The sequence below is a fragment of the Diplotaxodon limnothrissa genome, linkage group LG9 (genome assembly GCF_057381915.1).
Source record: "Diplotaxodon limnothrissa isolate DT_005_m linkage group LG9, D_limnothrissa_male_GT1.1, whole genome shotgun sequence".
In the NCBI taxonomy this organism is placed as follows: domain Eukaryota; kingdom Metazoa; phylum Chordata; class Actinopteri; order Cichliformes; family Cichlidae; genus Diplotaxodon; species Diplotaxodon limnothrissa.
In genome coordinates, this window is record NC_140604.1 from 3,713,848 (window position 1) to 3,736,336 (window position 22,489).

Below are 22,489 nucleotides of genomic sequence, written 5' to 3' on the forward strand. Positions count from 1 at the left end.
GCAGTGAGTCCTTATTGAGAGGTTGACAGTGAAGATACAGTAGCTGGGGGCCCTAAAAGGCTAAGTGGCAGGTACAGTAGGTGTCTCCTGAAATCCAAAGTGCCACGTGGAGCGGTGGAACCAGAAGGAACTTAAAGAGTTGCTGAATGCAGCAGTCTCATTTTCTCCGTGTCCCTGCCTTGAGCCCACTCGCCTTCCCCTCATCCCCGTGTCTTCTTTAGCTCCCCCCTGGGTCGGAGCTGTGTCTCTGTGGTGTCCGTGAGTCCAGGGGTGTCTGTGGTTCTTGGAGCGATAGCCTCCGTGGGGTTTCAGGATCCAGTGGTGAGACTCCTGTTGCAGCAGCTGTCCCAGCACCCATGCATACCCCTGAACCAAAATCTAACCCTGCTCCTAAGCTAGAAACTGCACCCTCCCCACTCCCTAACTCTAAACCTAGACCTGATCCTGAACCTGCCACTGAAACGACTCCAGCTCCACCGCCTAGTCCGAGATGCTGGCCTAGTCCGTCCAGTCCAGAAGGGGCGAGCTGGCTCTGGCTTGTGTTGATCAGAGACGTGTCCTGGGGCTGCAGAGAGTCAAGAGCTTTAGCTGGGAACTCCTCAAAGTCCTGGGAATGCAGGATCTGTAGGGAAAGAAGAGAGAGGTCAGTGGGATTGCAATTTGTTCTGTGCTTTTCAAGAACAGAAGAAATTAGTCATGCAAGACTTCATACCTGTGCATGTTGCAAAAAGCCCAAACGTGTGCTTTTGGCTGTGTTGATATGTTAATATGTATGTAAAATGTTTCATGATTGACACGACTGTGTTCAGATCTGCGGAGACAGGCTTGGGTTTGCTGAGTGGGATTACAAAACGTTACAAAACTATGACATCACAACAATGTGATTGGTCTCTTGCAGTGTTGAACCTGGACCACCATTAATTATGATGATCCAGGCACCATATCAACACGGGGGTATCAGATCGTTTGGCTAAAGAGGCCGTCTGCTCTGTGATCACGCCCCTGATGCTGCACTCCAGGATCGTGTCGTCATATCGAAGTTTACATTCTGGACAGACTGTATTTTGGAAACATCATCACATCACTGTTGAATCTGGAGCTTCAACATTTTTATGGGAAAGCTAGATTTCACAGAATATATTATATATGGAGGAGGGAGGTCTGTCTGCAATTAGAATGATGTAAATGCCTTGAACCTTCAACTGTTTCTTGTAAACACTCCTGCAGACAGCAGGAAGAAATGAAGAATGATTCCCACTCACTTGGACACATTGGGGTGTGTCACCGATGAGGTACCTGATTCAACTCCAAATATACAACATGTGCAAGATGCTAAATAAATCAATTAAGCATTTATTTAGTGTTTGTGGGATTTAATGTAACATGTTACTGACAGATCAGCAGGGTAAGATTTGCCAGCACGTTTTTCACCTGTGACAGAGAGGCCAGTGTTTCTGTCTCAAGAGGTGTACCAGGAGAAACCACTCCATCTCCCGGACCGGGTCCTGGACCGGGACCTGGGTAGGGTGAGGCCTGAAAAGAAAACATCATCTTGTTAGCGAGCGTGAAGTGTAACCCACCACGACGGTGAGGTTCATTCTTTGACACAAGTCCCATACGCTGTGTGCGTTATTACCTGAGGTGGTGATGAAACAGCGCTGTAGGCTGGAGGTACCAGCGCCATCTGCCTCTGCAGCAGCTGCATGATCACGCCGATGTCCGTTGACATGCGACTCTCTAACCTTCACAGTGTATAAGAGATGATCTATAATTAATGTCAATTTCAAAAAGAAAGGAAGCTAGCAGTAAAAATAAATGGACCAGACTGCTGATTCGAGTCGTATCGAATGCACTTTTTGAAACTTTGTTTTGCTAACGGTGCGTTTCTCTTAACATCCTGCTGTTAGTCTGTTAAAAGTAAAGCAATTCTTTTTCCCCACAGGAGTTTTCTTTTATCTTTTCAGCAAAAAAGCGCCTTGGCGCATAGTCACACTGCAGATGTAGATAAATGTGTGCGGGACGCGTGCAGAAGTTTGCATCTCATCCTCTTTGTCCTATCTCAGGCTAATTAGGAGCCAGTCTGCTGCTATTTTAAACTCGGCAACACTTTCACATATGAGCAGAGTCCCCCCCACATGCACACCTTTATCAGCAGAGGCTAACGTGGAGATATAGTCTTTCTCAGCAGCTACAGCTCAGCACAGAGGAGTACAAACGTTTGATCTCAACTGGACCTGAGAAAGAGCCTCGTTGAGCCAAAGGCTACAGGGCTGCTGCAGCAGCGAGAGGAGAAGCTCTCTGTAGAGGCATTAAAAAAGAAAAAAACAACCCTGCTAGTTGTACCTGTTGAGCTGTTTCTGCAGCAGGTCCAGGCGTGTGTCCAGCTGGTTGCGTTGCTGGCGGCTCAAGCTGTGCAGTGGTGTGTTGAGGGGTGGAGGGGAGGCAAGGCTGCAGCTGGGAACCTCCTGGTACTGACCACTCCCCCGGCTCTCTCCCCAGAAACTAAAGATGTTGGACACACCTGAGAATGCCCCTATATGAAGGTGGAGAGGGGAGGAGTGGGTGCGTATGTGAGTGTGCAAAGCAGTGGGAAAGGATGAGTGTGTCTTCTGTCGTACCATACCTGACAGGGCATTGCAGGTGTTCCCAGGCTTGGGGTCTCCATCACCCTCGGTGTTCTCGGTAAAGGGCGGGACTTGCTTGTGTGGATTCTCTTGCATTGCAGACGGAGGGGCGAGACCAGTCACTACTGACTCCTCCCCCTATAAGAGGAGCAGGACCAAAACATCCACATCAGTTTTTACAGTGCTGTCCTGTATAACAGTCACAGTGGCAGTGTGGAGTCGTACCTCATCACCACTGGAATGTGAGGACACTGAGCTTCGATGTGCCCCCCATGGCCTCTTAGACGCCTCCTCTTGTTTTTGATTGTGGGCCGTCTCCCGCTGTCTTCGTCTCACAGACTTATGGGACTTTTTTATTTCTCCAGCATCTGCATCATCTGGACAGATGCACAGATGGATAAAAAGGAGAAGATGGTCAGTCTAGCTGGATTAGAAGTAAGAAGATTAATATAGTATTTCTTTGACCATTCAAGCAGATAAAATAATTCAATCTGATCTAAAGTGCCGATTCACAACAGCAGTCACCTCAAGGCACTTTTATTATCAGGTAAAGATCCTACACAGTGGAGAGAAAACCCAACAATCAGACTGTGCTCTATGGGCAGCGCTTGGTAACAGTGGGAAGGAAAAACTCCCTTTTAACAGGAAGAAACCTGCGGCAGAGCCGGGCTCAGGGACAGCCACGATTGATGTGGGACAAGAGAGACAGAAAGAAACAGATACTGTGGGAGAGAGAAGACAAACGTTAATGCTGTGTAACACCAGGGGAGCGAAAAGAACTGAACGGAGAAGAAACACTCGTCATCGTGGAAAGCCCACCAGCAGCTAAACCTATAACAGGTTTAGTAAGGGATGCTCCTGGAACCAAACTGGGAGCTGATTCCAGAGGAGCGGGACAGTTGAAGCCTCCCATTCTACTTTTAGAAACTCTAGATCGCCGTCTGTCTGAGAGCTCTGTTATTATAACGTGGTACACTATGGGGTCTTTAATGTATGGTTATTCAAAATTTCTATGTGAGAAGAAGGATTTTGACAGGGAGCCAATGAAAAGGAGCCAGTATGGGAAGAAGATGGCCTCTTTGGTCCTGTCACTGCAGCTTTTGAGCTTTTAGAACAGCCTGACAATAAGGAATGTTCCAGCACTGAAGTAATAAATGCATTAACTAGCTTTTCAATGTCACTTTGAGACAGCATGTTTCTAATTTTAGAGCTATTGCGCACATAAAAGAAAGCAGTCCTGTGTGTTAAAGGACACATCCTGGTTAAAAGTAGCTCCAAGATTTCTGTCTGTATTACTGGAGTCATGGTAATGTCATGATCTAATTAAGCACATGAGATTTTTAGAGTCAGCTACAATCATCTCAGCTTTGTCTGAATTTAGAAGGAGAAAACGACCTGGCGCTTATACATTTACAACATGCCTGTAGTTTATCTAACTGCTTTGTGTAACCAGGGTTCATAAACAGGAAAACTGGCTCCTAATAATAATGATGCCCAAGAATAATACACAGAGTAAACATTCAGCAGAGAAACGGTGAAACACGCTGACTGATGAGACCCAGGGAGGATGGGTTACCTTTTTCTGTGCGTCTTCTGAATGATAGTTTACGCCTCCTTAATTTGTTGAACCCCCCGGAGTTGGAGTCGTCGCTGCTGGGAGAACCTGGGATCATGTTAGTCTGAAATATAAAACAGCGTTCATCACTTAACTTCTGAGGAGAAGTGTGGGATGTGATTTGTAAAAATAGTGAAAATAAGTCATCTTGGATTCTTTGCAACATCGGTGATGGATGGAAGAAACATACCATCACACCTGCAGCCAGACACAACACCACACTGAAGCTTATTAGCTCAGAGTCTTGAAAAAATGCTGTGTTATTAATAGACTTGTTTCCTGAGTTGCATCAATATGCAGTGTGTGTGTACGCGTGTGTTCTGTACTCTACTTCTTTTCTCAGCAGGCACCGAGGGCGTGCCAATGCTGCGGCTTTCACGGCAACAAAAGGAGAAACGTGGCTGCAAATTCAAAGCAACTTGTCGACAAAGCAAAGACACACTGTGCAGAATTATTTCACTCACAATCAGAACAAGCCCGGGGATGTAAAAGCTGTTTTCACCCAGGCTCTGCCTGTGCACGAGCAACAATGAAACAGACAGCATCAGGTAGCTGCACCTGCTATCAGCAGCAGCAGCTACCCAAACCTTTCTTAACCGCTTGTCCAGTTCAATAATGTCCAGCAGTCATAGTGTTCACACCCTGAACAGGTCACCAGTCCACCATTCATACTCCTACAGCACCCACACCTCTGCTCAACCATCCACTGACAGGTTGATGCGTATAACAACAAAATAGCCAGCTCCTGTTGTCTGCTGTGGACGGTAAAGGCAGAAAAACAAATGCTTCTTCCTGTGAATGAAGCTCAAAGTTCTGCACATCTTGTTGGATTTTCTCATTTTTGTTTTACAAAATGATAATAATAAAAACGTAGGACTTATGTTAGGTATTAATAACGTGCAGAAACACTTGGGCAGGTTCCCTTTCACAGTCATAGTTGTCTTTTTGTGATCACACCAACTTCCATCCCACAACCACAAAAACCCATCAGCTGGTTGTCAATACAAAAAAAGAATTTTGAAAATAAACTTTGGACTCGCTGATATTATTTGTGTATTTCGATTATGAACCGAGCCACTCTTATGAGATTTTACTGACGTCTGCTGTGGGAGGAGTTTGAAACTCACGTCTCTGAGGTTGAAGGTGATTTCCAGGTTGTTCCAGAAGTGATCTGCAAACTCAGGATACATGTCCAGCACCTCCAGAACATCTTCTCTCAAAATCTTATGAAGGTCGCAGTATGTTAGAGCCCTCACATCAGCATTGGATTTACCGGGTCGGTGATACAGGTTGATGGGCTCGCCAAAGATGTCGTTCTTCCCTGGGAAGGCAGAAAAGAATAGAAAAGCACGTATTTGATTGTTGATCTTATACAAGCAGTCAACAATATTGTGATGCATCAGGTGGAGCTGCAAGAACAGAAACCTTTTATTGAACTTAAATGTCAGCTGTGTAAATCATATTTTAAATCTCAGTGAATATAGCAAATAAAGTTTGTTGTTTCCAAAGCTGACTCTGGAAACATCTGTTCTAATTTGGTTTCAATGCATCTATTTACAAATGAGTGCATGAAGTTAACTGATTATTTTTATAGCGTAAGAAATAAAGATGTGTGATGCGTGCCTGCACACTCCACGCCTACATGCATGTTACTTAAAAAGATCGATCAGTGTCTTGTTGCAGGGAGCTGCAGCTTGTGTCATGTATGTGGAGCAGGCGCATCAGATGTTAACGACACCAGTGCTGCTGTTACCAGTAGATGGCAGAACCAGCTCATGCTCATGTGGCTGTGTGTTAGGCAAGCTTCAGGAAACAGATAAAAACTCCTGTGCACTGTGTTGTCTAACACAGTAAATACTGCAGTTTTTATACATTTAAAATTTAAAACTCTTGTTTTATCTATTTCAGTCACCTGTGACCTCACAGTTACCAAGGAGACACATCATCATATACACTCTCCAGCCATTTTGTTAGGTACACTTGTTCGCCTGCTCATTAACGTAAACATCTAATCTGACAGTCACATGGTAGCAGTGATCAAGACGACTTGCTGAGGTTTTAACCGAGCATCAGCACGTGACAACCAACGTTCCCTCTAATGTTTCACGTGTCTGAGCGAACACACAAACTCCCTGAGCGTCCCTTGGACCACTGTGAGCAACAGCAGACGTGTGCACTGTGGTCACACCAGCATCCAATCCATCCAAGTTACATGTTTATTAAAATAATCAAATTACAGCATTTATGTTAGACTAGTCATTGACCTGTAGCATGTTAACACTATTGGCAGTAAAAATAACTTGAACTCCAATTTTGAAAACACAACTTTCTGTTTTTTGCTCTGACTTGTATTATGAGTCTGTGGTCTGGGAGAGAGTCTGTAACTCTGTCTGCAAATACAGTAAATAATGACCAATGTTGGGCAATTAATTATATAGTTACTTCTTCAGAAAAGTTACTGAGTTTTGCAAACAACAAAGTTTTTTGCAGCTATTTTTTTTAAATGCAGCCAAGGTGTTTTTAAACAAACATTTCAAACTATTTACAGAACAATCAGCTGTTCTGCATCAAATCTGATGCCACGCAAATTATTTGTGCCGCTCCAAAAATAATTTGTGTCCACTATGAGATGAAGGAGAACAACAGCCTGATACCTGCAGGCCTGACAGCAGCAGATGTGTCACTGCTGTAACACCTGTAACACTCAGCAGGCGCCTCATTGTTCTGACACACACAACACTACTGACTACACTACACACTAACTACACACTGACTACACACTAACTACACACTGACTACACACTGACTACACACTAACTACACACTAACTACACACTGACTACACACTAACTACACACTAACTACACACTAACTACACACTGACTACACACTAACTACACACTGACTACACACTGACTACACACTAACTACACACTGACTACACACTAACTACACACTGACTACACACTAACTACACACTAACTACACACTGACTACACACTGACTACACACTGACTACACACTAACTACACACTAACTACACACTAACTACACACTAACTACACACTGACTACACACTAACTACACACTGACTACACACTGACTACACACTGACTACACACTGACTACACACTAACTACACACTAACTATACACTAACTACACACTAACTACACACTGACTACACACTAACTACACACTGACTACACACTGACTACACACTAACTACACACTGACTACACACTGACTACACACTAACTACACACTAACTACACACTGACTACACACTAACTACACACTGACTACACACTGACTACACACTGACTACACACTAACTACACACTGACTACACACTAACTACACACTAACTATACACTAACTACACACTGACTACACACTAACTACACACTGACTACACACTGACTACACACTGACTACACACTAACTACACACTGACTACACACTAACTACACACTGACTACACACTGACTACACACTAACTACACACTAACTACACACTGACTACACACTAACTACACACTGACTACACACTAACTACACACTAACTACACACTGACTACACACTAACTACACACTGACTACACACTAACTACACACTAACTACACACTGACTACACACTAACTACACACTGACTACACACTAACTACACACTGACTACACACTGACTACACACTGACTACACACTAACTACACACTGACTACACACTAACTACACACTGACTACACACTAACTACACACTAACTACACACTGACTACACACTAACTACACACTGACTACACACTAACTACACACTGACTACACACTAACTACACACTAACTACACACTAACTACACACTGACTACACACTAACTACACACTGACTACACACTAACTACACACTAACTACACACTGACTACACACTAACTACACACTAACTACACACTAACTACACACTGACTACACACTGACTACACACTAACTACACACTAACTACACACTGACTACACACTAACTACACACTGACTACACACTAACTACACACTGACTACACACTAACTACACACTAACTACACACTGACTACACACTAACTACACACTAACTACACACTAACTACACACTAACTACACACTGACTACACACTAACTACACACTAACTACACACTAACTACACACTGACTACACACTAACTACACACTGACTACACACTAACTACACACTAACTACACACTGACTACACACTAACTACACACTAACTACACACTAACTACACAAGATTTGTGCTAAACGTCTCAAATCTCTCACATCTCAAACACGCAGTCACTCCTAAAACTTCCCCCCGTCTCTTAACAACTAGATGCCATGTTGCCATATCATTTTTTGATTGGTCGACATGGTACATTTTTCGACCAATGCGAAGGGTGGGGTTTCTTTGGTTTTGTTTTTGTTCACAGGCTTTTGAGCGTTTTCCTTATAAAACGCCGTTTTCACCGTTTCTTCCCGCAGTAAATATAAACAACGACAGTATTCAGGAAGAAAAACAAACATTGCAGATATTTTATCATAACTCTGGTTTTACGTGGCCGATCAACACAATTTAAAAACTGGTATAAAGTCCACACTTTTCCCGTCAGTTGTTCGTCTGTCCTGCTCACGTCTCCAATGGTTGTACACGTTGTCATTAACGTGGCTTCACTCACATCAGCCACATCAGTGGGCACATAAGGACGCTGTCACAGCCTGTCAACCATGTTGATTAGCTTCGTATATACGAATGTGAATCGCATCATTGGCTGGACTGTGGGATAAGGCGGCATCGTTCTGATCCCATACAGGAGCAGCCAGTCACTGACTCACACTGCAGAACAGGATTGTTGAAGTATTAATTTTAATTTCAATTCAGGTTAGATTTTTTTTGTGCGCAACACAGATTTTCTGTGTGCAGAGATGTGCCAGCTTAGAGGGAACATTGGTGACAACATGGTTGTTGGTGGGCCGGTATTTCTGCTGCCATTTCTCCCCACACTATTCCAGGGTTTACAGACAAAGAGAACATTTCCAGCGATTGGAGGTCGTCTGGGTGAGTCGGAGGAGCATCTCTGAAAGCACAACATGAAGCAGAAGAGGGCAGAAGGGCTACAGCAGCAGAAGACCACACCGGGTGTCGCTCCTGTCGACTAAGAAGAGCAAACTGAAGACACACTTTACTCTTTACATGCTCCCCAAAATTGGACATTTGAAGGTTGGGACAATGAAGCCTGGTCTGATGAGTCTTGATTTCTGCTGCGACGCCCTTTGGCATGAACAACATGAAAACATGGATCCGTCCTGCCTATCAATGGTCAGGCTGCTGCTGGTCATGCAGTAGTGTCGGCTTGATTTACTGTTGATGCTGACCACCAAAGTGTGCCCATCTACTGATGACTGTTTCCAGCAGGGTGACGTGTCACGTCACAAAGATGTGACTGTGCTGTAAATGACCTCCACAGTCACCAGATCTCAATCCAACAGAGCACCTTTGGGATCTGCTGGAATGGACGATATTCGATATTCCATGTATCCACGTTTCCTAATCACGTGTACAATTAGGCTTGCATCACGTGCAAATGTGAAACACTGCTTTTTTGAGTGTGATCTGATCTCATAATAAACATTGTGCTATCGCTGTTGTCACGCTGCCTCTCTCTACAGATGTCAGTGAAGCATGAATATCCTCATTCATTACCCAAGATGGCTACCACCACGTCTCCTCTCAGTATCTCTATGGATCCCCTGGATATGAAGTAGAGGGCGGTCAGGACATCGCCAGCGTGGACCAGCGTATCACCCGGGGGTGCGTGGGTAGTCTTGAACTTCATGGCCAGCGCTCTGAGGCAGCCCTTCGTGGAGCCTTTAAAAGCCTTGCAGTTCTGCAGCAACGTCCGGTTAAGATGGAGGCAGATATCAGCCTGGAGACACTCAGGGAAACCTTTCAGCACCTGGGGAGGAGAAGCAGGGAGACACGAGGAAAATGAAGAGGTGAATGAAAGTAGACGATAAAAAGATGCAAAATAAAGAGCGAAAGGAAGGTAAAGTAGAAGGAGGAAGAAAGGAGAAGGCAAGAGAAGAAGAGAGGTGGGAGGAAGGACGAGCACGAGGTTATGATAGACGCTATTAGCAGCGACTGAATGATATGTCAAGTTCAGAACATAAAGCAAATGTCACATAAATGTCACAGATTATGGAACCTTGAAAGGAATAATAAAAAGAGGAGCCTTTACTGTCTTTATCACCTTCATCCCTAGTGGGAAACACTCACGGGACATTAGCCTTTTACTGTTATTACCCACTCCACAAATGAACACGACAAAACTAAACTATCTATGCATTTATCAGAAGTTGGTTCTAAGCCTCAGAGACATCCCAGCATGAACTCAATCCCTCCCACTTTTAACCTCCACGTATCAGACGAGCGTGAGCAGCACTGATTGAGGAAGGGTCTCTGCATTGATTTTCTTTCCTCTTGTTTTTGAACTACAGTGCAAATGATTTCAAACTATATTTCAGCGGGCATATCGGAACAGAGTCAGCAGGCCCACAGAGTGTAATTAATATGAAGAATTGGTGAAATTGTAATGAGCTCACTGCGAGCGTGGAAGGCTGTTTCTGAGCAGCAGACTCTGGGCTTCTCTTGTAGCTCCCTGGCTGACTTCACAGAGCTGAACTGCACCTAGAACACCCACACTGCTTTTCTCCCTCACCATTTCTCTCACTTTCATCCATTTCAAGCTCCGCTCTTCATTTCAGCCTTCGCTGGGCTCCCTCTTTATCTCCCGCTGCCCATTTCTCCCCATCCTCATCTGACTCTCTCTTATTTCCCAATAAAGGTATGCTAAGCAGCCCTGTTTGTAACCTCTTTCTATCTTTTATCACATTTCAGGGAGCTTTAGCCTCTTAACTGTTTCAAGGCTCTGTTTGTTGTTGTGATATCGTTTGTGGCCTCTTTTTTACTGAAAACAACTCCCATATAGGAAAAAGTGTAACTTTGGCTATTCAATAGTTAGAGAGTACAAAGGCCTCTGTCCTCAAAGACCCCAAATACCTTATCTATGCACAACAGAGAATATAAACACAAAGGCAGATTACATCATCTGCATCAGCAGTGGAGGTACGTCTCCACTTGCTCTCTGAGGCTGCCTTCAATAAGCATTAACCTCCTGAGAATAGGCAGAGAGCAGCAGCCTGGAGCCTAAACTCAGTGTTTCAGTGTGCGGAGAGGAAACCAACCTGAAACTATTACAGCATCAGGAACACAACACAAACGATACCTTCAGTTCTCTTGCATCTATAAAGCATGCAGATGTTTAATATTCAACAAGTGGGTGGTGCTGCGTGTATATGGCTCCTACTGAGTCACTGAAAAATGACATGGATACATTTGTGATCATTTTTATGATTAATAATAATAATTAGCAGCTGTGATCTGTTTATACCTGTCATGGTCCTGGGTCGGTGACCCAGCGCTTTTAGTTATCATTTTCTAGTTTATGATGATGATGATTATTATTGTTTGAGTTCTGTGTGTTATATTTGGTCTGCCTTTGAGTCTGTCTCTGTCTATGGTGTCACCCCATCTGTTTGTGAATCTGTTTAGTTCAACGTCTTGTCTGGTTCCATGTGTCTGAGTTTCCTGTTTTATTGTGAAGGTCTGTGTCGTATGTGAGTGTGCTCAGTTTACGTTTCCCCTGTCTCGTCAGCTGTGATTTCTCCCAGGTGTGTTCCCCTCCTGTCTCTCATCCCTTGATTACTGCCATCTGTGTATTTAAGCCCTGTGTTTCTCTGTGTCAGTGTCGCGTCGTACCCTCAACTAGCTGTGTGTTCTGCTTCTATGTTCCTAGTGTTTGGTCTCCTGCTCCAGTTTAGTGTTTCTTTCCAGTGTTTCAGTCCTTGGTTCCTCTGTTCTGACTTTTGGTTTTCTTTTGGTGAGTTTAGTTTGTACGAGGTTTTTCCCAGCAACAAAGCTGCGCCTTAAGTTTCACTTCCGTGTCTGAGTTCTGCATTTTGGGTCCACCACTCCTGCTTGCCTGCCACACAGCGATTCATGACAATACCCAGGTAGCTGTTACGTTTCCATCAGGCTCAGCTGTAGCTTTTATTTAGTGCTAATTAACAAGTGTTAGCCTGCAGACTTGCTAAATTAGGATATGTTAGCATTTAGCACAAAGCACTGCTGCACTGGTGTTTATGACTGCAGAGCAATGGTGTGATCTTTGAGAACACTCACTTCTCTATTCTGTCTGCCTCATCCTTTGGCAACTACAGCCAGTTGCCAACCTGGGTATCCAAACAATTGCAGTCCAACTCAACTGCAAGAGATTGGCAACATGTTGCAATCAATCCTCACTGATCTGTCACATGTCTGTTTGCAGCAGGACACTTGATTCAACCGGCTGCCAACTGGCTCATGCTACAGTCCTATATAAAAGCAAGGTTGCTAAGCATCTGTGTTATTTTGTGTCTAACAGCTACTACGTCACTGTTTGTGGATCATTTTTACCTGAGGTCATTTCAGTTCAATTCAGTTTTATCTATACAGCACCAAATCACAACAACAGTCGTCTCACAGCGCTTTATATTGTCAGATAGACCCTACAATAATACATACGGAGAAAAATCCAACAATCATGTGAACCCCTATGAGCAGCACTTTGGTGACAGTGGGAAGGAAAAACTCCCTTTTAACAGGAAGAAACCTCCAGCAGAACCAGGCTCAGGGAGGGGCGGGGCCATCTGCTGTGATTGGTTGGAATGAGAGAAGGAAGACAGGATAAAAGACATGCTGTGGAAGAGAGACAGAGATTCATATTTGTTTGACCACGTAACCATGACAGACTCCTTACAAATTCTCCTTCACATGAAAAAAGTGTAAACTAAGAGGCCATTTAACACTGTTTGGCTGCAACTTGGAAGCTGAGGCATGGCCGAGCTGGAGGAGTGACAGACAGTTTATTCAAAAATGAGTGGGCTACCTCTCATGACACAAGAGCAGAGCCACACTTAATTTGTGGCTGTGGCATGTGAGAGTCTAGTCAATGAGTTTTGATTGAACGAAGATAAATATTTAAAAAGTTTTGCTAAAGGAAGTCGAAGCTCCACGAGCAAACACAAACAACTGTGGCTGGCAAGTCTCTTTCAGTATTGGTGAGCATGCAGTAGGTGAGCATTAACAGAGTACCACCAAATAAAGAGAGTGACTGAGGAAGGAAAGATCTGAAGCTTCACAATAAGTAAATTACTGTTCTTTCCTCCTTTGCACAGTTGGAAGGGCTCGCTTTATTACAGAATCTGATCTAGATGTTAAAGAGCCCCTCCCGCCCTGTGGATGTTAAAGAGCCCCTCCCACCCTGTGGATGTTAAAGAGCCCCTCCCACCCTGTGGATGGAGGGATGGATTTTAAACAGCAGCCAGCAAAAAAAGACTGCTTCATAGGCCTCATATCTTTTTTTTGGAACTTTCTTAATTAGTATTGTAAAAAATCGTGTCCCATCTGTGATTAACAAACATATTCTTGCTGTGTCAGCTGTGCCTACAGTAGGAACACAGGATACTAAAGCAGGATTTTATAGGGCAGGTCTGCCGTCATGAATATCTTTGTACTTATTCTTTATCATTTATTTATATCCTCTTGCCACAGAGGGCGAGGGGGTAATAACATGGATACGATTCTCTCTGTCACATAAAAAATGGACTTTGCTGCAAATAATTCTCATAATGTAAGCAGCAAACTAAAAGAAGCCAAACTGAAAACATGAGAGGTGCTCAGTGATTTAGTCATTTGCTATTTTCTGATTTCTTAGATTTTGCTTCGTGTATGTTTGTCACAGTTGAATGAACAGAGCAGGTTTACATATGAGACAAAGACAAACCAAATAAATGCAACATGTCGTTTCTAAAAGAGGATCTCATTTATCCAAACCTACCTGGCCCCGTGTGAAAAACGACTGCGCCCTAAACCTGTTTATCCACCGGCAAAAGAAACAACTTCATCAAAACAGAGCTGCTTCTCCCTGATTAACGTTAACAGACTCGTTTCTTTCTCCTTCCTCCCACTTTGATCTCAGCGCTCCTGCAGCTTTCAGCTTCACATCAGAGCTGCGTTGTTATTCTCGCCCATCTTCGTGAATGAAAGAGGTCACAGCTGATTAACTGTGGAGGCAGGCTGACAAAGTCTGCTCCACACAATCATAATAATGACTACAGTAAACAAGCTCAAATCCGTCCTACTTCACCGGGCCTTCGAGAGAGTAACACGACGTGGGGAGAAGAAAGGGGCCGAGCAGGGTGATGAGCAAACCTGATTCCTCTCTACTTCACTGACTTACTCATTACGCTGAAATGAAACAGCACTGATGGAGCGTTATGTTTGCACTGGGACTTGCACCCAAACAGAGCTCCTCTGTGCTCGTCCACGACTACACAGCCAACGATGGGCTGCTGGTTGGGCTCCGACTGGTAGGTTTGACAATTAATTTAGATGCTGGATGAAGTTATGAGCAGATATACTTATGAGCTTACAATCTGTAGACAGTGCAAAGGCGACTTTTAAACGTCTACAGTTTTTTTGGTTAAACCACACACAGCATGCAGAAAGTAACATTACAGGTGACGTGCATCCGCAGATGTCCCTGTACGGCTGCACCACTGTTTCCCCCCAGTGTCACTTTAGGTCAGAAACCCCCGGTGACACTGCTACAGACAGAGCAACATGTGAACCAATACACTCGCAGGTTCAGGCTGAGGTGGGCATGCACAGCGCACCTTTGAAGTGCTGCGTTTGTGTTCGCATGTGACTCACTGTGCCCGTGGGTGTCAAAGCTCCAGCTTGTTTCAAAGTGCATTCTCCTACTCTGCTGATAAAACACATTAAAATGAACATCTCTCCTCTCACGCTTTAATATGTGTAAAATACATCTGGCAGCACGACGTGATGAACACGTGCAGATTAGGCTTCATGCATGTGAACAAATTGACAGGAATGCATGAATGTTGCAAAGCTTGCTCGCAGCCCTGCTTGTGTCCCGTGCGTATACGCAGCATTCTTATTTTCTCTGACCGTATCAAGCATGCGCGCTGAGACAACGCTTTCTAATCGTCCCATTAGCGTACAACGCAGGCTCAAACGCTGTGTGTAGTCACACACGAGAGAGTGTACCCTCCCAGGGTTTGGGTGTGTGAGGACCAGTACTCACAGCGTTCATGTCGATGCCATTGGTGTAGGACCAGGCATGCTGGAAGTACTCCTCCAACCTCTGCCTGAGTGGGTTGGGGATCTGGTGGAAGCGGATGAACTCCCTGACTCTCAGCATCTGGGTGTGGTAGCGGGCCGTCCCGGAGTACAGCCGCTGGATGATGGCTGAGACATTCCCAAAGATACTGGCGTACATGAGGGCTGGAAATGGGAGCAGTGAGAAAAAACACACACATTAACAGACAGTATGGAGCTAGAGCAGCGTTCATACAGTGATGAGACCGTTTGGATGTGCGGGGTTTCCTTTGCTCTCTGGAAGTCCTGGAAGTTGTGAGGTGGGGCCTCCATGGGTCGCTCTTCTTGTTGTTCTAAAAAAGTTTTGCTTCGTGACAGGATGCATTATCCTGCTGAAAGAGGCCACGGCCATCAGGGAATGCCGTTTCCATGAAAGGGTGTATGTGGCGTGCAACAATGGTTAGGTAGGTGCCAAAGTAACATCCACATGGATGACAGGACCAAACATCCCCCCAAACCCAGGGTTTCCCAGCAAGACTTTGCCAAAGCCTCTGCCAGCTCGCCTTCTTCCCATAGTGCATCCTGGTACCAGGTGCAGCCCTCACACAGCTGGCTGGCCACATGATGCCAGCTTGTTTAACTGTTCTGTGGTCCGGTTCTGATGCTGTTGGCAGGAGCGCCCCACAAATCATAGCCAGTCTTACTCCACCTACCATTATGTATAATGTCATTCGCTGAGCCGGATGACTGCAGCACATTCAGATCATTTGCAGACTTTGTATTCAGAGTAACAAAAACCAATCAAAACATGCCCCGCCCCCTCCTTTGACCCCTGACCACGCTCTTGCAGCAGGAAGTTGACTCATCTCAAAGGGCTTTGGCTGCAGAGGACAGAGAGTTTGTATCGTATCCTTCATGAGAGTCTTTGCTTTGTTCTGTTTGTCATGTTGGATGCTGCTAACCTCCCCACCTCTGTCAGCTCCCATCACTGTCTACATCAACCACTGAAAAACGCTGTGTGTAAAGAAGTGTGTATGCAAATGTCTGCATGTGTGTGTGTCAGAGTGAACGCGACCCATCTCTGGCTTCAGATTTTGCAGTGGTCGTTGTGATTTCATCGCACACATCCTGCAGAAGACTGTCCTTAAACAATGGACATTTTACAAGTCTCGGGTCATTGTCAGGCCAAGGAAGTGCTAAACTGTGTGGAGGAGGAAGGCAGCCCGCAATAATAAAAAAGAAACAAAGTGACCTTCTTTAACTGCTACGAGTGTTTCTTTACTTTGGTTATACAAACCTGAACAGGATTTGCAGCTGTTGCATGGAAACACACAATCAGTAGGGTTGTATATACAAGTGTTTGCATATTTAGTTACATTCAAATGTTATTAAGAGTAAATTATGAAGACTAGACTCATTCTGCTTGTTATTCTGTGGTTTGGTTTCATTAAAGCACTCAGGAAGCACTGCAGACTTCTTTCTCTATAGTGACGCAGGGTGAGGGCTTCTCCGTCTCTGAGGTCGGTGAAATACACGTTGTAACACACACTGCCCTTATGAACGCTATTTCTGCTGTTGTAGGTTTGTTACCGATTAATAACAATGAACTACATTTTATTAGTGGCGTTCATATTTGTTGCAAACTTTCCTTTATTCTGGTCTAAAGGCTTTAAACAGCTGCTTGTACATGACTTACATCCGATGAGCATGACGCAGATGGAGAAGATCTTCTCAGAGTTGGTGTTGGGGGACACGTTTCCGAATCCCACGCTGGTCAGACTGCTGAAGGTGAAGTACAGCGCTGTCACATACTTGTCTTTGATGGAAGGTCCTGAACCTGGTGTGGAGAGGTTACAAATCATCTGGAGCTCAACAGTGTCCAGGAAGCTGACATAACCTAAACTAATACTCAATGATATTCATTTAGCAGAATGTAACCGGAGGGTTGACTTATTATCGGTCATTTGCACAGAACTGAGCTCCCATTACAGGTAAGATCATCAGAATACTTCATTAATCCCTGAGGGTTTCAGTTGCTCCAAGACAGTGACAGTAACAGACTGTGGTGGGCGTGGTCTGCAGTGCCGCTGCAAAGGAGGTGGACGCACCTGAGCGGCATCCGCAATCACGCCTCGCCGGCTTAAAGTCTGTGCTCGCACCACTGTCGCTGCGTGTGGCTGCGAGCTGCAAAGCTGCAGCGGGGTACTGTGCAGTCATTGGGTCTGCTGTGTGTTTACACACTAAACTAGTGAAATAATGCGATATGTTACAGAGTTTACAAATTTAAGAAACAGCACTAATTTTACACTGAGATTACTCATGTGCCACCAGTTTGTTTATTATATTACGTGATCATTAGTACCTGGTATGGAACCATTGAAGTGTTTCCCTAACTGGTCGCCCAGAGTGTGGAGCCAGCCGATCGAACCGTTCCGCTCTACGCTACCGATTGCATACCTGGTAAAAAATAAACAGCATTACAAAAATGTCACGATACAGCATCATAAAAATCACCTTACGTTTGTATCAGTTTCATACAGCAGAGATGAAAAATGAGACTGCTGTGGTTGGAGTACAACTGATAAATATTCATCTTCTAATGTGAAAAACTGATCAAAATTGCAGTCAATTGCAGTCAATTGCAGTCAATTGCAGTCAATTGCAGTGCACGTTCCCTCAGTGGTTGCTGCTAATCTGACACCTGCTCTGCTGCCAGTGATCATTTTGGAAGATGCTGAGTTGTTGGTTGATGCGGCTGTTTGGGCTCATTAGGAGCCAGGTGCACCTGATTAAAGGATCATCAGAAAGTGCAGCGGCCTTTATAACTGCGGTCGTTTCGGAGCACTCACATGTGTGTTAACACGAGCTGCATCTCAGACTCCACAGGCCTCACAGTTAAGATGAGCTGTGCAGAGTGTGGATCCAAACAGAAGGGGCAATAGATGTAAAGTTGAGCAATTATCACAGAACTGGGGAAAGTAACTCGCAGTTCAGGAACAGACAGGCAAAAGCCACGAGGGCTCACTGTGGGAACACGGGACAGCACAGGCACATGGGACAGAGTCAAAGCTTTCTGTCTCACACAACTGTAGTTTAAGTTATTCAAAGCAAAAGCTAATTATCCAAAAGTCAGCTGTTACTTGCACTGGTGCCAGTTTGCTGCTGAAAGTGAGAAGGTACTCTCTTAGCAAACACTGTCTTCCTTCCTGAGAAAGTGTGGACTGAAAGCCAGCTCTGCAGTGAAGATCCACAACAGAAATCTGCTCAGGAACGTACCACGTGGGCATAGAACCGCTCCAAATATCATCTTGGAGCAAGTTTCATTTCATTTTCCGTGACAGCAAACATTATATTCCACGCCAAACTGAAGAAATGCACCCAAAGTGTGTGCAGTTGGTTAGTCTGGAGGAGGAAGCATGATGGTGCAGCAGCATCTTATACAGCTACACAGCTCGTCAGCACGCTGTTGCCTTCCTGCCATCACCTTTCAATCAACCAGCATTTTTTTATGCAAGACAAGCTCTGACAGATCATTGAGGACACAGCTATGACTAAAACAAAAACCCACTACAGCTACCGAACTGTGGAGCAGATGGGGGAGAAGCAGAAGAAGATCAAAGCAGTGCAATGTGAGGAATCAGTAGCATCCTGCAGATGCAGGTGTGTTAGAGCAGAGAAAAGGCTCTGTTGGCTTTTAAAAGCCGTCACCATCAGTAATCGCGTCTAAACATCTACTCAGCTGCTCTCTAATTTGATCGCTGCACTTTTACAATAGAAATATTTTGTTGTATGACTTCAAGGCCTTTTATATCAGTCGTAGAATACCAGTTCCATACTCACAGCCCGTCGCTCCTTCAGATTTTGCATGAATTTTGCGTCAGGGTCATCAATAGGAGGAGAAAAGTATCTCTGCTGTATGGATTCTGCACTCACACACAGTTTGAATCTAATGTGAATCGTCAGTTTATGGCGTTGTACCAGATGCAGGCCAGCCAGTGAGCGATGAGGGCGAAGGTGCACATGAGAAGAAAGAGGACAGCCGCACCGTACTCTGAGTAGCGATCCAGTTTTCGGGCTACACGAACCAACCGTAGGAGACGAGCTGTCTTCAGCAGACCAATCAGAGTGGTGGTCTGATGGGCGTGGGTGAGACAGAGGAAAGTGGAGATAAGGCATCGTTAAACATGGCAGAAAGCAAAGTCGCTCTGATATCTCCTCACAGCACTCCCACCTGCTGTCATCCTGTCACACACACACACACACACACACACACACGCACACACACGCACACACACACACACACACACACGCACGCACACGCACACACGCACACACACGCACACACACACACACACACACACACACACACGCACACACACACACGCACACACACACGCACACGCACGCACACGCACGCACACGCACACGCACACACGCGCACACGCACACGCACACACGCACACACACGCACACACACACACACACACACACACACACACTCACACACACACACACACACACACGCACACACACACGCACACACACACACACACACACACACACACACACACGCACACACACGCACACACACACGCACACACACACACACACACACACACACACACACTCACACACACACACACGCACACACACGCACGCACACACACACACACACACACACACAGGTGATGTAACTCTGGTCTTTTCCTGATGTGATTCAGTGTTGAGGAGGTGGTAAAATCCTGACTCCATTCATGTCTGTGGGCCTCTCTTCTCTCTGCTCCAGCTGGCTCCTTCGTGTCCACACAACAAATAAATAACAGGACGATTACTGCGCTGGCTGAGTGCCTGGTCCTCTGTGTGTGTGTGTGTGTGTGTGCTAACAGTAAATAACAGTTGTCTGTTGAGGAAAGTCTCCACTTTCTTGGCTCAGTGGCTTCTTCTGGGCAGCATCAGTGGAGCGAGCCCACGTGAAGCTTTCCCCATGAACGTTGGGAAGTCCCGCCTTCATTCATTTTATCTTGAAGGCTGCTTTAATTGTTATTCATTAGTTCTGTTATTTAAAATGCTGCTCAATATTTACAGTTACCTCCAGCGGAGTTTTTGTGTGGAGCGATTCGATCACCTTAAGCCTGAGTGTTTTATATCCTCGGTGTGTGGGAAGTATCCTCAGGGAGACTTCGGCAGGCTACAGCACAACTCACTTACTGCTTCCTTTAACTCCCACTTCTTTCTCCAGACACCCACCTCCCACTTCCTTGAATATCAAACCAACACCACCATCACTTCAATCATCCACTAAACCACAGAACTTAATTACCCACTGAGCCAGACGGAAACACACTGCTCTGCATGTTTCTGTAGAGCTGTAAACCAAACCTTTTGTTACTGACAGTGGCACATCATTCGCTTTGTGCATGAGAAGCGCTGTGCTGCATTAGTGTAAAGTTTTCTGTTTCTGCCAACGAGTGAGTGAGACCTGGATTTTTACCAGAGGCTCAGAGATACAGCGACAGACAGAATCAGGAAGAATCAGAGCTCAGCTTTAAACGGCGAATCAAGCATCTGGAACGTTCAGTGCAAACTAGAGATCAGTCAGTCGTGAGCATAACTTTTCTCAGCTTTGCTCTTACAGTGGAAGTACGACGTTTTTGACCAGCTGGTTAAAAGAAATCCCCCGTGCCATGGACCGGTCCGTGAGTCGTTTGGTACCGTCCGCGAGGATTGAGCCTCGGTGTGAAATTGATGGTTGAGGAAAAGTAGCATAGAAGCCTCCTTGTGGTTGCCTGGTGATTTCTTTTTGTTCACATTTGGAGATTTAGGTCACGTAGCTACGGCACCACCGATGACGGTCGGACTCAGACTGACTGCTTCATGTGTGTTTTGTCTGTCACGCAGCGTGATCCCCTGACCCTGGAACAGTAATGTGTGTGTTGGATCCTCCAGCTTTACCTCTGCACAAACACAACGCGCTCTTTGGTAACTGAGCGCCGGTCGTCCTAGCGGGTAGTTATGAGCGAGAGGGGGAGCTGGGGCTCGATGTAACTATAGCGTGAAAGCAGTGATGTCATTAAAAACACATCATTTTGATGAGCTCAGATGAGTTTTAGGGTCTCGTGCACACTGCGCTGATCTAAGACATGTTTTGTTCATGGCTGACTACAAATCAACTTCCCTACGGAGACAATTAAATTATGAAGCCAAACGAATCCACCTCTCCCTCTCTTCTTATTTCCTGTTCCCCCTCCCTCCACCTTGTTTTTAATCTTTCTGCGTGTTATCTTCACTTCATTGCATTAAAGAGATGGCAGACAAGATGTCAGTGCACCATTCGTCTCTTCTACATTCCCCCCTCCCCTCCATCTCACTACCACTTGTCTCGTTCTCTTCCTCCCACCCTGCCTCATAACTTCACTGCAGCGTACAAACAGGCAGCTATCTCTCCGCCTCCGTCGTGACATACCTCCTCTCCATTGCGGTAGATGAGCAGGTCAAAGGGAATAGCAGCCACCATGTCGATGAGGAACCAGCCTTTGAAATAGTGGACAGCTATGCGCACCGGGTGGCTCACCACTTCGTCATTAGAGTTTACGTATGTTGTCCTGAGAGAAACAGAGAGCATTATGTAAATACAGCAGACACTAATAGTTGTTATTGCACTTTCTTCTTTTACAACCAGCTCTGTTTAGAATAATGTGCATAGATGAGAAACAGTTTTTCTACTTAACAGCACCAAATCTGACTACAGGCTCTTCTGTGACTGTTGCTGTAATGAGGAGTGCTGCTACAGTTCAGACCTGAAGTTGATGAGGATGTCAATAATGAACATGATGTCCACTATGAGGTCCACCACATTGAGAGGAGAGCAGGAGTAAATGCAACCCTGCATGCCTAGGTCTTCCTACGAGAAGAGAGGAGAGGAAAACAAGTAAGGAGAGGCTAATATAGTGTACTGTAAGTTAAAAATACATTCAGCACATCTTTCAAATGGATTAGGATGAAGGAT

General features: G+C 45.1%; 1 protein-coding gene across 2 annotated transcripts in view; it reads right to left on the minus strand.

Annotated features, from left to right (window-relative positions):
• Positions 1-217: 217 nt before the first annotated feature.
• kcnh2b (potassium voltage-gated channel, subfamily H (eag-related), member 2b) overlaps positions 218-22,489 on the minus strand; it is a 275,704-nt gene continuing 253,432 nt past the window's right edge. Inside the window, exons 8-23 of one of the 2 annotated variants that reach the window (XM_085362591.1) lie at positions 22,281-22,384; positions 21,947-22,085; positions 19,462-19,616; positions 17,846-17,940; positions 17,180-17,320; positions 15,470-15,669; positions 11,435-11,437; positions 9,967-10,219; positions 5,367-5,560; positions 4,201-4,303; positions 2,850-3,001; positions 2,624-2,762; positions 2,344-2,533; positions 1,637-1,742; positions 1,432-1,533; positions 218-622 (exon numbers count right to left, since the gene is read on the minus strand). In XM_085362591.1, coding sequence (XP_085218717.1) covers positions 218-622; positions 1,432-1,533; positions 1,637-1,742; positions 2,344-2,533; positions 2,624-2,762; positions 2,850-3,001; positions 4,201-4,303; positions 5,367-5,560; positions 9,967-10,219; positions 11,435-11,437; positions 15,470-15,669; positions 17,180-17,320; positions 17,846-17,940; positions 19,462-19,616; positions 21,947-22,085; positions 22,281-22,384 — 2,481 coding nt within the window. The remainder of the gene's footprint in view (positions 623-1,431; positions 1,534-1,636; positions 1,743-2,343; positions 2,534-2,623; positions 2,763-2,849; positions 3,002-4,200; positions 4,304-5,366; positions 5,561-9,966; positions 10,220-11,434; positions 11,438-15,469; positions 15,670-17,179; positions 17,321-17,845; positions 17,941-19,461; positions 19,617-21,946; positions 22,086-22,280; positions 22,385-22,489) is intronic. The other variant, XM_085362590.1, reaches the window with a different exon arrangement.